The sequence below is a fragment of the Caretta caretta genome, chromosome 7, assembly GCF_965140235.1.
Source record: "Caretta caretta isolate rCarCar2 chromosome 7, rCarCar1.hap1, whole genome shotgun sequence".
Classification (NCBI taxonomy): Eukaryota; Metazoa; Chordata; order Testudines; family Cheloniidae; genus Caretta; species Caretta caretta.
The window spans coordinates 88,891,959-88,904,967 of NC_134212.1; the positions used below are offsets into that span (position 1 = coordinate 88,891,959).

The 13,009-nt window shown below is 36.1% G+C and overlaps 1 protein-coding gene across 7 annotated transcripts in view; it reads left to right on the forward strand.

The window, feature by feature from the left end:
* Positions 1 to 13,009, forward strand: part of PCDH15 (protocadherin related 15) — a 1,356,473-nt gene that overhangs the window by 997,240 nt on the left and 346,224 nt on the right. For all 7 annotated transcript variants that reach the window (XM_048859211.2, XM_075130916.1, XM_048859220.2 and 4 more), the window contains one exon: positions 8,251 to 8,457. In XM_048859211.2, the coding sequence (XP_048715168.2) occupies positions 8,251 to 8,457 (207 nt within the window). The remainder of the gene's footprint in view (positions 1 to 8,250; positions 8,458 to 13,009) is intronic.

A 13,009-nucleotide genomic window follows, 5' to 3' on the forward strand; every position in this document is an offset into this window, starting at 1 on the left:
GTAGCCATTATAAAACTGATGCTGATAATGCTTCAAGTTTTAGCATATTTCCTTTCTGGCAAGAAATGAAATCAATTTACCATACTAAAGCCACTTGCGACTTTATTTTAAAAGGGTGGCTGCAATATCAAACTTTACTTTTCAGAAAAGCAAAGGTCTTGGGAAGCAACAGAAAGCCCTTAGCTGCAAGTTTTCTTTAAATTTCTATTCCAATGTTTGAGTGATCTATCTTTGGCCGTGCTCAAGGTCATTTTGTGTTCAGTTTACATGTTAATTTGAATGTTTGAAATTTACTGGAAGGGTTGTTTACATAAATCTGTTTTTGAAATTTCATGTGTGAGTATTTGCAAACTACAAATTTTAAATGTGTATGTTGAGGTAATTGTACCACAACCATCCATCAGAAAAGAAAAAATAAATATAATGTGATATATGTGATCGTTCCCAGATAAGCAACACAGTTTGAATTTTGAATACTCATGATCAATCCATAGATTAAAAAAGTTCAAAAAGATTTGTTCTGTCAATTCAAGGAATATTCCATGAGCTGAAAAAAGATCAAATTCAAATAAATAGTTTATTGTAAATTCTTTGCTCAGTTCTGTTTCCCAGGGGAAACAGAAGCAATGATGTGGTGTTTGCATTTCTACAAAATGCCCTATCCTTAACTTAGTCTTAAAAGTAGGTATAGTGGCATTCTAAAACGCATTTAGAAGCACAAAGAAAACATTGCCTAAAAATCTGAATTGGCTGTTGGGAGAATTAAAATATTCAAGGTTACTGCCCTAAGAAACAAAAAGGGGTTTGATTTATGCAAAAAATGAGAAATCCTTATGATGATTAGAATGTTTTTTGTTCTGAAGAAGAAGAGATGGTAGTGGCCACACTCGTTCCAGCAAATCTTTTTGTCGGATAGTCCAATAAAGAAGTTATTTTTGAGAGGCTAAGTCGCCAACATGAGACCTGAGCATATCCATCAAAACAGACATTCCAAGACCACACATTTGATTGCATTAGAGTTAGATTATTATGATATTTGAATAACTCTTTAATCTTATATTTCATATTTTATATTCTTAAATTAGTAGGGCTAATTACATGATAACTAATAACCTGCTTTGGATATTTGTTCTTATAAAGGACTATATGTAAGATATAGATATTCACTGTTTTCCTCATTGTGTTTATTGCTCACAGAGCTCTGTATTAATAATAAGACAAATCTTGAGGTCATTGCTGATTTTTACTTATAGATTCCATGGATTCTTTAGTTACTTATAAGTCCTTGCTGAGTTCTGATTTATTTATAGATTTCTAGGCTTTAAGATCAGAAGGAACTGTAATGATTTTCTTGTCAGACCTCCTACATAACACAGGCCATAGAATTTCACCCAACTTCTTACAGTCGTCTTTCCCAATCTTCACTTAAGCACATTTCCACTGAGGATAGTGGGAGTTGTTTTTTTTCTTAGTAAACACTGCGTAAAAATTCATCAAGGATCTCATGAGTTTTCACAATGACAATTTATCTTCCTGTTAAATAATTTGAAACTCTGTGCAATATACGTTGCCCCTAATGGTTGACTCTAAGCTTGTTTAGTTCTCTGGCAGTTATCGCAATGGAATGGTAATAGGTTCTGGATTTAATCTTTCTTCTCTCCTATTTCATTTGGGATTAGACAAAGACATAGTTACTGCATCAATGATCACTAAGGAGGCCCAGGTAGGTTTTTATATTCTGCTTTTCATTCCACCCACTCCTTTACCACAGCCTGATCCCAATGGACAGAAGAAAGCCAATATACTAAAGAACATTCAAATGTGTTGCAATACTGTTAGATGTTATTTCCAGATTCTCTTTTCCAGTATGTTTGACCAATTCCTTTTGTCACAGATTGCATGTGAGAATTTTATTTAAACTGAAAATCAATATACAAACTTTAAAATAAAGAAAGTAAAAAAGTGTGTGAAGTAGTGCGTCAGTGCCCCTTTAGCCAAGCGTGGCATAGCCCCTGGGCTCACTTAGCCTAGTGGGGCTGTCAGGATACTCCTGGTGCCCAGAGCTCTGAAAAACACTTTCTTCACTTCCAAGTTTGTCAGGTTTCAGAGTAGCAGCCATGTTAGTCTGTATTCGCAAAAAGAAAAGGAGTACTTGTGGCACCTTAGAGACTAACCAATTTATTGGAGCATAAGCTTTCATGAGCTACAGCTCACTTCATTGGATGCATACTGTGGAAAATACAGAAGATGTTTGTTTTTATAAACACAAATCATGAAAAAATGGGTGTTTATCACTACAAAAGGTTTTCTCTCCCCCCACCCCACTCTGCTGCTGGTAATAGCTTATGTAAAGCGATCACTCTCCTTACAATGTGTATGATAATCAAGGTGGGCCATTTCCAGCACAAATCCAGGTTTTCTCCCCCCCCCCAACCCCACCCCCAAACAAACCCACTCTCCTGTTGGTAACAGCTTATCTAAAGTGATCACTCTCCTTACAATGTGTATAATAATCAAGATGGGCCATTTCCAGCACAAATCCAGGGTTTAACAAGAACGTCTTCGGGGGGGGGGTAGGAAAAAACAAGGGGAAATAGGTTACCTTGCATAATGACTTAGCCACTCCCAGTCTCTATTCAAGCCTAAGTTAATTGTACCCAGTTTGCAAATGAATTCTAATTCAGCAGTCTCTCGCTGGAGTCTGGATTTGAAGTTTTTCTGTTGTAATATCGCAACTTTCATGTCTGTAATCTTGTGACCAGAGAGACTGAAGTGTTCGCCGACTGGTTTATGAATGTTATAATTCTTGACATCTGATTTGGGTCCATTTATTCTTTTACGTAGAGACTGTCCAGTTTGACCAATGTACATGACAGAGGGGCATTGCTGGCACATGATGGCATGTTAGGGGCTTTCTTCGCTCCCAAGTTGGTAGGGGAACCCAGACCTGTCCAGTCCAATGGGTTCCAGCTCAGGGCCCTAGAGCTAAATAAGCAGGATCAGGATTCTTTGACTCTGACAATGGCCTGAGCTTCTTCCAGGGGAAGGTAGGATTTCTGCAGGCTCTCCAGTCTATCAATCAGGTATCCAATCTAATCAATCAGGTATCCAAAGAGAAGAGCAAGCAAGCAGAAACACTTTGGATCCAGAAACAAAGGAGTCAAGAGTTTTGTTGGTGTTTTTTTTAAAAGGAGGCATGAAGATAATTAACTTGTTTTCAGCTTTCCTTTTACTAGCAGAAATGAATGTCTGAAACAAATGCATGTTTTATGTAACTGCATCTTTTTAAATGAAAGAATGAAACCTGAGAAGCTACATGGATACCTCCAAAGAAATTGAGTATGGCATTGTAGACTAAATATATAAACAGTATAAACTAATGCTGGTCAAACTGTTACAGATAAATAATTGATTCTGTGAATGTATCCCTTTTCTCATATTGAAATAAAAACTACAAACTAACCATAATTTTCCGGATTTTTTTTTATTTGTAATTCTTTCTCAAATCATTTTATTCAAACAAATTACAGCCTTTGGATCTATCTCCAGAGCATTTTGATTATTCATTATTCTTTGTGTAATTGGATATCTAAGTCATATAGTATTTCTCTTTCTTGCTTAGATAACTGAATTTTTTTAAACATGAGAATAACTTAGTAATAGTGAATAATAAATAATTATGTTCATAAATGAATATCTTTGTTCACAAGCAAATATATTTCACAAATCTATGTGAACAGAAACAATCCATATGTTCATGGTAAAAAAAGGCCTAAACACAGCTAAAACTGAGTCATGAATCAGAATTGTTTTAAAACATAAATCTGGAAACTTCTTATAATCTTACTATATTACATCTTTATCTCTGATTCAATTTCCTGAGGTAAATGTTTGAGATAATGTTTCACCCAGGAAACAAGTGTACAAAACCTGTTTTTTGGTCTGCTAGCATAGATTTAGAGCTGAATGAATTCATAATGATTAATTTATTTTCTTTTGGATGTATTTTTATTAAAATTATTCAAGACTTTTTCCAAGCATTTTAAAGACTTGAATTGGTCACAAACAGTGCTCTATGAGGAGTCAGTATTTAGTTTCCATGAGCACTCAAGCATATCACGTAAAAAGTCTATTTCTGCAAACATTACTTCCTCTTTAACTTAAGCACTCAGATATACACAGAGTGCCTACAAAAAGAGGTGCTAAGTGAACTGAAATAAATTGATTAAAAAAACTATTTGAAGAAATTACTTCTTAAAAGATGTTGTATTTTGCTAATTACTGAAATAATATTATATATTCAGAACGTTTCAAAATATTGGTTTGTCTTAACATGCAGGTATATATTTGTGTCTGAATGTATATGCAAATACTTGTAATTTATTGGCAGTTCTAATCCTGTATGTAAATTGAATGTCCAATTTATAATGATAGAATATAGTAATAATACTTTGAGAGTGCTATTAATTTAAATATTATAAATATGAGAAAATAATTCCACTAAGTATATTACAAATAATACATATTAATATGTCCGTGAGCTTCTGTAGCTAGTGTTTTACTTATATGTTCACTTTTAATTCCATTTGATTATTTGGATTAAAAAGTAACTATCATCAAACAAGGCTCCTCAGACTTCTTTATTGACTTTTCATGAGTAAAACCTTAAAGAAGGAAAACAACAAGTACTCATGCTGTTCCTGGAATATAACCAGAAGCCAAAAGTCTAAATTAAGTTCCCTTTGCGTCTCTTTTCCTTAGTCCCCTCCTGGTTACATTCAGTTTGCATTTTTATTTGAAGATTTCTCATTAAATACAGGACTTCTCTTCAGATTCTCAACACTCTTTCTGCTTAAGCAGCATATGTTAATGTAAGGGAGTTTTGCAGTGCTTGTAAGGAAGTAATCACTGGTGTATTTATGATTAAACTCCTACTTCCATGAGACTTCTCATGGATATTAGGGGAGAAATTGGGAGGAGGGGAAAATACTCCTCATCCTCAAGCGAGATATGAGTGTTGGTGTCTCATCTCATTTCTGAGCTTACTCTGAGTCCTAACACAAAATGTCACATGTTTTGCATGCATACAATACACAGTTGTCTATATTTGGTAAAATCCTGAAAGGCAGGAAAGTGGAGATTAAAATATTTCCCTCACTTTAATCATGCTAAACCAAATTCAGTGAGGTTATATGGTATGTAAGACAGGGAAAAATGTATTTTATTCTTTTCTACCTTAAGAACTGTAAAAGGTATCCTATACCATGTAGGGAAATTTCAGTCAAGTTCCCTTCCCCCTTTCAGCTAAATCTCTTGAAAGGTAGAGAGGGTTTATATTATAATTCCTCATTTATTACGAGTATTAGGTCCATTCCTAGTAATGCATAAATATATAGTGTAGGGATCAGTAGAAAATAGGTTTTTTTCTCCCTTTCCATTTTAAATATTTTTTTTATTTTACTATTCCAAAGGATTCTAAATTATACAAAAATCTGTGTCAATCAAAACTAGTACTGTGTAAAACTACTCTGCAGTGAGTTTTAACCTCTGGGCCACATATATAAGATATTGGATCTGAAAAGCAATAATGTGTGCAAATTTAACAGGTTTCAGAGTAACAGCCGCGTTAGTCTGTATTTGCAAAAAGAAAAGGAGTACTTGTGGCACCTTAGAGACTAACCAATTTATTTGAGCATGAGCTTTCGTGAGCTACAGCTCACTTCATCGGATGCATACTGTGGAAAATACAGAAGATTTTTTATACACACAGACCATGAAAAAATGGGTGTTTATCACTACCCATTTTTTCATGGTCGAGAGAAAATACAAGGCGTTTCTAGCTGCAGCTTAGTGCGTTCCTGATTTTCTTTTAAAAGGGGGGGTTTCTGTCAAGTATTCGGAGCCTTTTGCCATAAACATCTAAACAATAGGAGCTTTGCTTCCTAACGTCTTCCACTGTCCCAAATGAAGATTTTACCTGAGTAGGAACTACGGGTTTTTGGCTAGTGTCTTTTTGTTAAGTTTGTTGCTCCTCAATTAAAGCAAAATATAACTGATTTGTCAAATTTGAAATCTGTAATATAGTAAGAATATTAACTATATAGAAATCACATGGGATATTTTCCAATACTGTATATTATACAATTCCAGTTAATACGATATGGAATGTACATATAGGATGAAATTCTGGCCCTGTTGAAATCAGTGGCATAATTCCCACTGACTTCAATAGAGCCAGGATTTTTCCTATTATGTTTAACTGCTGCTCTATCAAATGGTATTCAGTACACTTACTTGAAAGATTCTAGACTCATATAATCATAATAATTACGGTCCCAGTCCTACAATTTACAATACATGGGCTGACTGCTGTGCCCAAACTGAGTCCTTTTAAAGTCAATGGGGTTCCAAGAAAAAGCATCAGCCCTCCTCCTGCATGTTGTAAATTGGGGCCTGATTTACTTCAATTTTTATTATTTTCTCTGTTATATTTTGTTTTAATTAAGATGAATATGATGCTGCGCCTGCCTGACACTGGTCTCTAAGAGGCTAATAGAGCCCTAGGGAGGCTGTATGGGAGGCAGCCAATCAGAGAAGGGCTGTGAGAGCAGCCAACCAGGGCTGGGCAGGCCCATATAAGAAGGGCTGCAGAGCAGCTTCACTCCCTGGAGCTTGAGGAGGGAGAAGGACTGGCTGCTTCGCAGGCTGAAGGCAGCAAGCACCCTGGAAAAAGCAGTACTGCAAGCGGAGACCCAGGAAGTGAAAGGCAGCTCTTAGTGGGCTGCAGGGATCTGCCCTGAGGCAACAGCAAAGAGGGTGCTGGGGCTGCGTGGAAGTGGCCCAGCGACATCTATAGAGGAGTCAGAGAGGACGCAGCAAGTTGCAGCCATCTACAGAGTCCCTGGGCTGAGACCCAGAATAGGGGGCAGGCCTGGGTTCCTCCCCTCCACCATCACCACTGAGGAAGTGGCCAGACGTTGGGCTGCAGTTGCCACTGAGGGAAGTGGCTGGACTGTGGTACATTCCCCCGGAAGGGGGTGCATAGAGTGTGGCACAGAGGGAGGGCTGTGTCATGAAGAGGACGCTGTGGTCCTTGGAGTGACATGGGTCCCTGGAGCAGAAGTGACGCTGCATGAGACACCACCAGAAGAGGGCGCAGAGTTAATTCCCAAGACAGCCCACAAGAGGTGTCACACCCTGTTACAATGAATTAAAGGTTGTTAACAAAAAATAAGTTATAGTGATTTCCAGTATCCCATAGGCATGGAAGAACAACAATAGATAAAAATTATGGCTCTGATCCTGCAGTTTGGTGAAATCCTGGGTCCAGTGAAGATGTTAGCAAATTTCCAATTGATTTCTGTGAGGCCTGGATGACAGCTGTTTGTGCAAAGTCCTGCATCCAAACAGACCCATATTAATTTCAGGCATAGAGTTCTGCCTGCCTGGATCCAGTTGCAAGATCTGCCTCTATATCTGAGTTAAAAAATAGTCAAACAAAAGTAGATACAATTTTAGGTATTTTTTTAAATGTATGCTGATGTCACTATTTCTGTCTCCTCACTTAACAATTGACATATGCAGAGTGGAAGATTTTTCCAAGTAACTTTGTGCTCTGAATGTGTTTCTTATGAATTTTTGAACAAGTGTCATCATTCGTTTTGGACAAAATAACAACCATGATAGTATCTACACTTAATTTTTCTCTTCACTCCAAACACTTTTCTTCACCCTGAATGCGCTACTGTTTGTACCTGATATAGCATTCATGGTCTGCCATACAATTTCCATACCCAGATGTGGCCCTCGGGCAAAAAAGTTTGCCCACCCCAGTCTAGGTGGTAATTATATTGTCCAATGAATATATTTATGCAGAGATTTGTGGCTTCTCTCATCTTCATTGCAAGAGATTTTTCATAACAATGATGTTTACTAATACTGTACATGTCTTGAGTTTCTCTCTAGTTATTAAAATCAGTGGGCAACATGATTAAACCTATAGTATCTGCTTTGCTAGTTAATTCTTTGGTTAGTATATATGTCTTTTCTCAGATGTGATGTTTCAAAATAAGCAGAGAAATACTAAATATTAGTTATCTGTGTGAAAGTATTGTTACCCTTGAAAGTAAAGCAGTAGTAATTATTGACTATTCATAGTTGTACTTAAGCTGAGTCAATTATATACTCTATAAAGAGGTTAATAAATTATATAAAAACAGTCCATAGCCAATCAGATTTATGTCTTTTTAGGCAGAACAAGACAATGGTCATCCACTTCCTGCCTTTGCCAATTTACATATTGAAGTCCTGGATGAGAACAATCAGAAGCCTTACTTCACAGAATCTCTATACGAGGGGTTTATTCTGGAATCCTCCCCAGTGGGCACAACCATCTCTGACAACCAGAATTCGACTTCTCCACTACAAATCATAGCTTTGGACAATGATGTAGAAGAGGTGTGTTTCTCTTTCTTTTTATTGGACCATCCTTATATGTGTTTAAAGTTTGTATATATGCTTAGAAATGTCCATTTTTAAACACTTAAAATATTGTGACTGAAGCCTTTGAAATAAGGTAAATTATCATTTATATACAGTACACCATATACAGTCAAACAGTTTGTTTTTATTTATTCACTTATTTATAATGTAGTAAGTAATTTAATTAATGAATTTGAATTATCCACAAGTAGTTAATAAAAAAGTTTGGTTGCTATTTGAAATTATTTGCTGAATCATTTCTGCAGATAATCTTGATCAGTAGTTTTTTCATGAGTACTTCATTGTGAGTAGTCAATATTTGAAATTTCAGCTGTGGTGATTGATTTTGATTCTGCCTGCGTAGAGGTTTATACAATGATTTACTGGTTACATGGTATCATTTATGTTTCTTAGCTGTCTGAATGTTTCCAGATTTCCAACGAAAGTACTTTTCTGAGTTCAAAACTGACTTTGGTTACTATCCTGTAATACTTGCTTAAAATTTGCTATCATCATGAACATTCCGATCAGTGAATTTATTTGCATGTAGAATTACATAAAGTGAACACAGAAGTGGGTTTTTATTCAAACAAATGTTCAGGAAATTATTTAATATATTCCCCATCTCTGAAAACCACAGGCGTAATTCAGCACTGAGCTATCCATTCTTGTGTCAGTTTGACTCCACTGACTGGGTAATGCAGTGGTGATTCAGGTCCTATACGTCTCAGAGAGATTAATTCTTCAGGCCAAATTCAGCTCTAATCAAAGGGGTTGCAACTTCCAGTGAAGCAAAAGTTTGCTTACATTCGTCTTCTCTTCTATAAATATAGGTATGAAGTGCTAAATTCAACCCCTGGGCCTTAAATGGGTGTTGCATCTGCTTACACCAGGGTTGAATTTGGTCTGAAGCATTTATGTATTTGAACTATATGGCATTACAGCTAAGGTTATCTGTGTACTTGGGTCAAAAGAACTTGGCAGAAGTTAAGGTTTCACAAACCCGTTAGAATATTTTTGGATTTAAAGGTTTAAACTTTTTAAAATTTTTTATTTTAAATCACCGTTAATTTAAATGATTGCTCTTCAAGGATAATCTAATTTTTAAAGCATGTTGTTCTAACTGAACAGAAGCCTACACTATGTAAAACGTTCTATTCTAATGCAACCTTGTCCTGTTTGTGACCATTAACAGTATTTTATTAATTTTATTTTGTATTGTTTTTAAAGGGGGGAAATGTAACAGTACAGAATTTGTTTTTCCAGAGTCAAAACTGAACTTGAACATCAAATGTACCAAGTTTGGAATTAGTTTAGAACTCATGATATTTTTAGGAAGAAAGAAGGCATACAATTGGGAATGAGCAAAGAAAAGACAGGGAGTGAAGCTGAATTAAACAGGCCAAGTCTTTAAGGTGAAGAGAAATTTGACGATTAAGTGAGAGAAGAGGGGGAAGCCAGTGTGGAGACTGAAAATGTGGGGAGACAAGGTCAGTGTGTAGGGAAGTAGATATAGGTTTGGCGATAGCATTTTAGACAGACCAGAGAGGAATAGGAGAGTTGGAGGCTTGAGAACCTGAAGTTCTATCTATTCATTCATCCAAGTTTTGTTTTTTTGTTTTTTTTTATAATGGCACGCATCACTGTACTATCTGACCACTTCCCAAAGAGTAATAATCAAAACTGCTGAAAGTCAGATATTTTTTAAAAATCCACAACTTGGTAATTCATCATGTGCAGTGTTTACGGCAAAACTAATAATGTATTGCTGAGTCCTTGTCTACATTAACATTTCAAACTCTATTAGCACCTTTCCATTAACAGATGAGGTATGTGTACAAGTGAAATTTTAGTCATGTTTTAATATGTTAATTAATGCATGTTAACTCACATGACAGTAAATTCTAATGTAGAGACCACACAAATGTTTGTTGCCAGTCATGGCTAACTGGCCGCTTCACCTTGAATGATTCCTTGAAATACATTAACTACTTATGCTAAACAATCTGTTCCACCTTGTATTTAGCTGTGACTCTGAGTACATTTCCTAGACCTGAAGAAGAGTTCTGTGTAAGCTTGAAAGCTTGTCTATCTCACCAACAGAAGTTGGTCCAATAAAAGATATTACCTCACCCATCGCATCTCTCATGTTTAACTGTAGACTACTGGGGACTAATGTCTTGCAACTAAAATTTGTGCTCTTCCTACAGTAGACATTTCTGTTGTGTTATTTAATGAGTGTTAATGAACTGTTGTTAAAACACAAATAAATTCAAGTTTGGACATATTCATGAGTCTTGTGACAAACTGTTAATGCAGTTTCAAATGTCAGTGCAGATAGAGCTTTATGCTTCTATGATTTTGGTATCCATGGGAGTTGTATGTTTGATGTGCTGAAAATGTATTTTTCTAAGAATCGCAATTGTTAGTTTAATTAACTTAATGGAGTTGATGAATTTTGTATCATAGCATAAATATTCATAATACTAATCATAGCCTCCTAGACTTTAAGATCAGCAGGGCCATCATGATCATCTGGTCTGACCTTCTGCACATCTCAGGCCACAGAATCTCACCCACCCACTCTTGTAATAGACCCCTAATCTCTGGCTGAGTTACTGAAGTCCTCAAAATATGATTTAAAGACTTCAAGTTACAGAGAATTCACCATTTACACTAGTTTAAACTTGGAAATGACCCATGCTCCATAGAAAGGCAAAGATTTCCCCCAGGGTCTCTTAAATGAATCAATTGTATTTAGTTAGCTGTGACTGGAGTCAATTTCACCCGTATTATTCAAAGTGATGAAATATTTCCAAAAAGTATTCCACTCCAGAAATAGTTTTGATGGAAATTTTTTGTCCAGTTCTACATCTCCAACAGAGCTACATAACTTTACAAGGATTGAAGTCAATGGACATATGCCAATACCCACCAACCAGGCTTTAAGACCTAAAACATCAGGTGGAGAATAAGCAATAGAAACACATTAATGCTTTTGCAGTTAGAAAATTTTGTTTTCATGCAAATTTACAAGGAATAAAAAATGAAGAAAGAAGTAAATAAAATAAAATAAATATGCTATAACATTCTACATGCATCCGATGAAGTGGGTATTTACCCACGAAAGCTTATGATCCAATACATCTGTTAGTCTATAAGGTGCCACAAGACTCCTTGCCACTTATTCTATAACAATTGTTTCTATATAGTGTTGAAATATTTTTCTTTTCATCCAGTGGTCTTTAAGATACTGTAAATCAGTGTTTTGCAGAGACATCCAAAACTGATTGTGGACGGTGTATGGCCTAACTGATCACAGAAATTCTCCAAAAAGATATTGGCATTAATAACTAAATGTACATTAATGTATTTTAGTCAACTAATACTATAATGTGACTTTTTTCTGAAAAAAGCTGGTTCGTACCTCATTAAACAGACAGACATAATGACAACAAGCGAAATGGGGGAATCGGGTGGAAGTACAATAGATTTTCTGTATTATATCTTGTGTGGTTTCAGCCCTGTGAACTAATGAAGGAACTCTGCTAGCTCAAGTCAGTCGGTTCTCATTTACATATTGCCCATAATTTTCTAAAGCAAGACTAAACACAGCGCATAATTTCATCATGCACCTTAAGTTAAAAATGAAAATAAAAGATCCATTGCAAAATTAACATGATGGACAAACCTCTGGGGTGCAGTAATTTGCTTTATGCATCTGTGAATTTGAAAACTTGGGAAAATTAATGAACGCTTTTCCCTCTCTCATAATATAAAGCTAAGAGTTACTGTTAATAATAGCTTCCAGTTCACAATCTCAGACATGGAACTTGAGTATGATATTAAGTATTCATTATGTAGGTGCCTTCAGCATTAGTACTTTGAAGCCAAGGATTAATTTTCAGAGGCAGAGTGGCTAGATCACCCACTTCCATGGAGATACTCAGATCACTAGGGATCAGGTGGGTCCCTTGCTTTGTTCTGCTCTATTGTGGACAAGTCATATGTCCGTGCATGATTTTGCCTAGTCAGAGCAGGAAAGTCTGTTAAGAGTAGATAGGCATCTTCCATTGTAAGTTAAGTGCTCCTTGATGAGCCACTTAATTTGAATAGTCCCTCCAAGATGTGCTGGCTAACTACCTTGTGGGTGTTACCTCAGGAGCAAACATTTGAAATACAGGTATATAGCCAACATCAAATACAAAAATGATACATGCATACAAATAGCACAATCATATTCATGCATACAAATAGCACAACCTTTCCATAGACATCTTACATGCCACATTTTGTACATTGGTTGCAACAATGATCTATATGGTCATATTTTAATCAGATAACGTAACAGCCCCTCCTTCTATTTCCCACATGTATCCCTTTTGGTTTTTAGATAGCTAAAAAGCTCCTTATGAAGACACATTGGTCTCCTGTGGCTCTTATCTTTCTTCTGCATCAGAGTAGCTTGATGTTGAGCCTCTAGAGTTACATCTTTTAGGAACTGCCAGCCCCCTTTCAACTCCTTTTC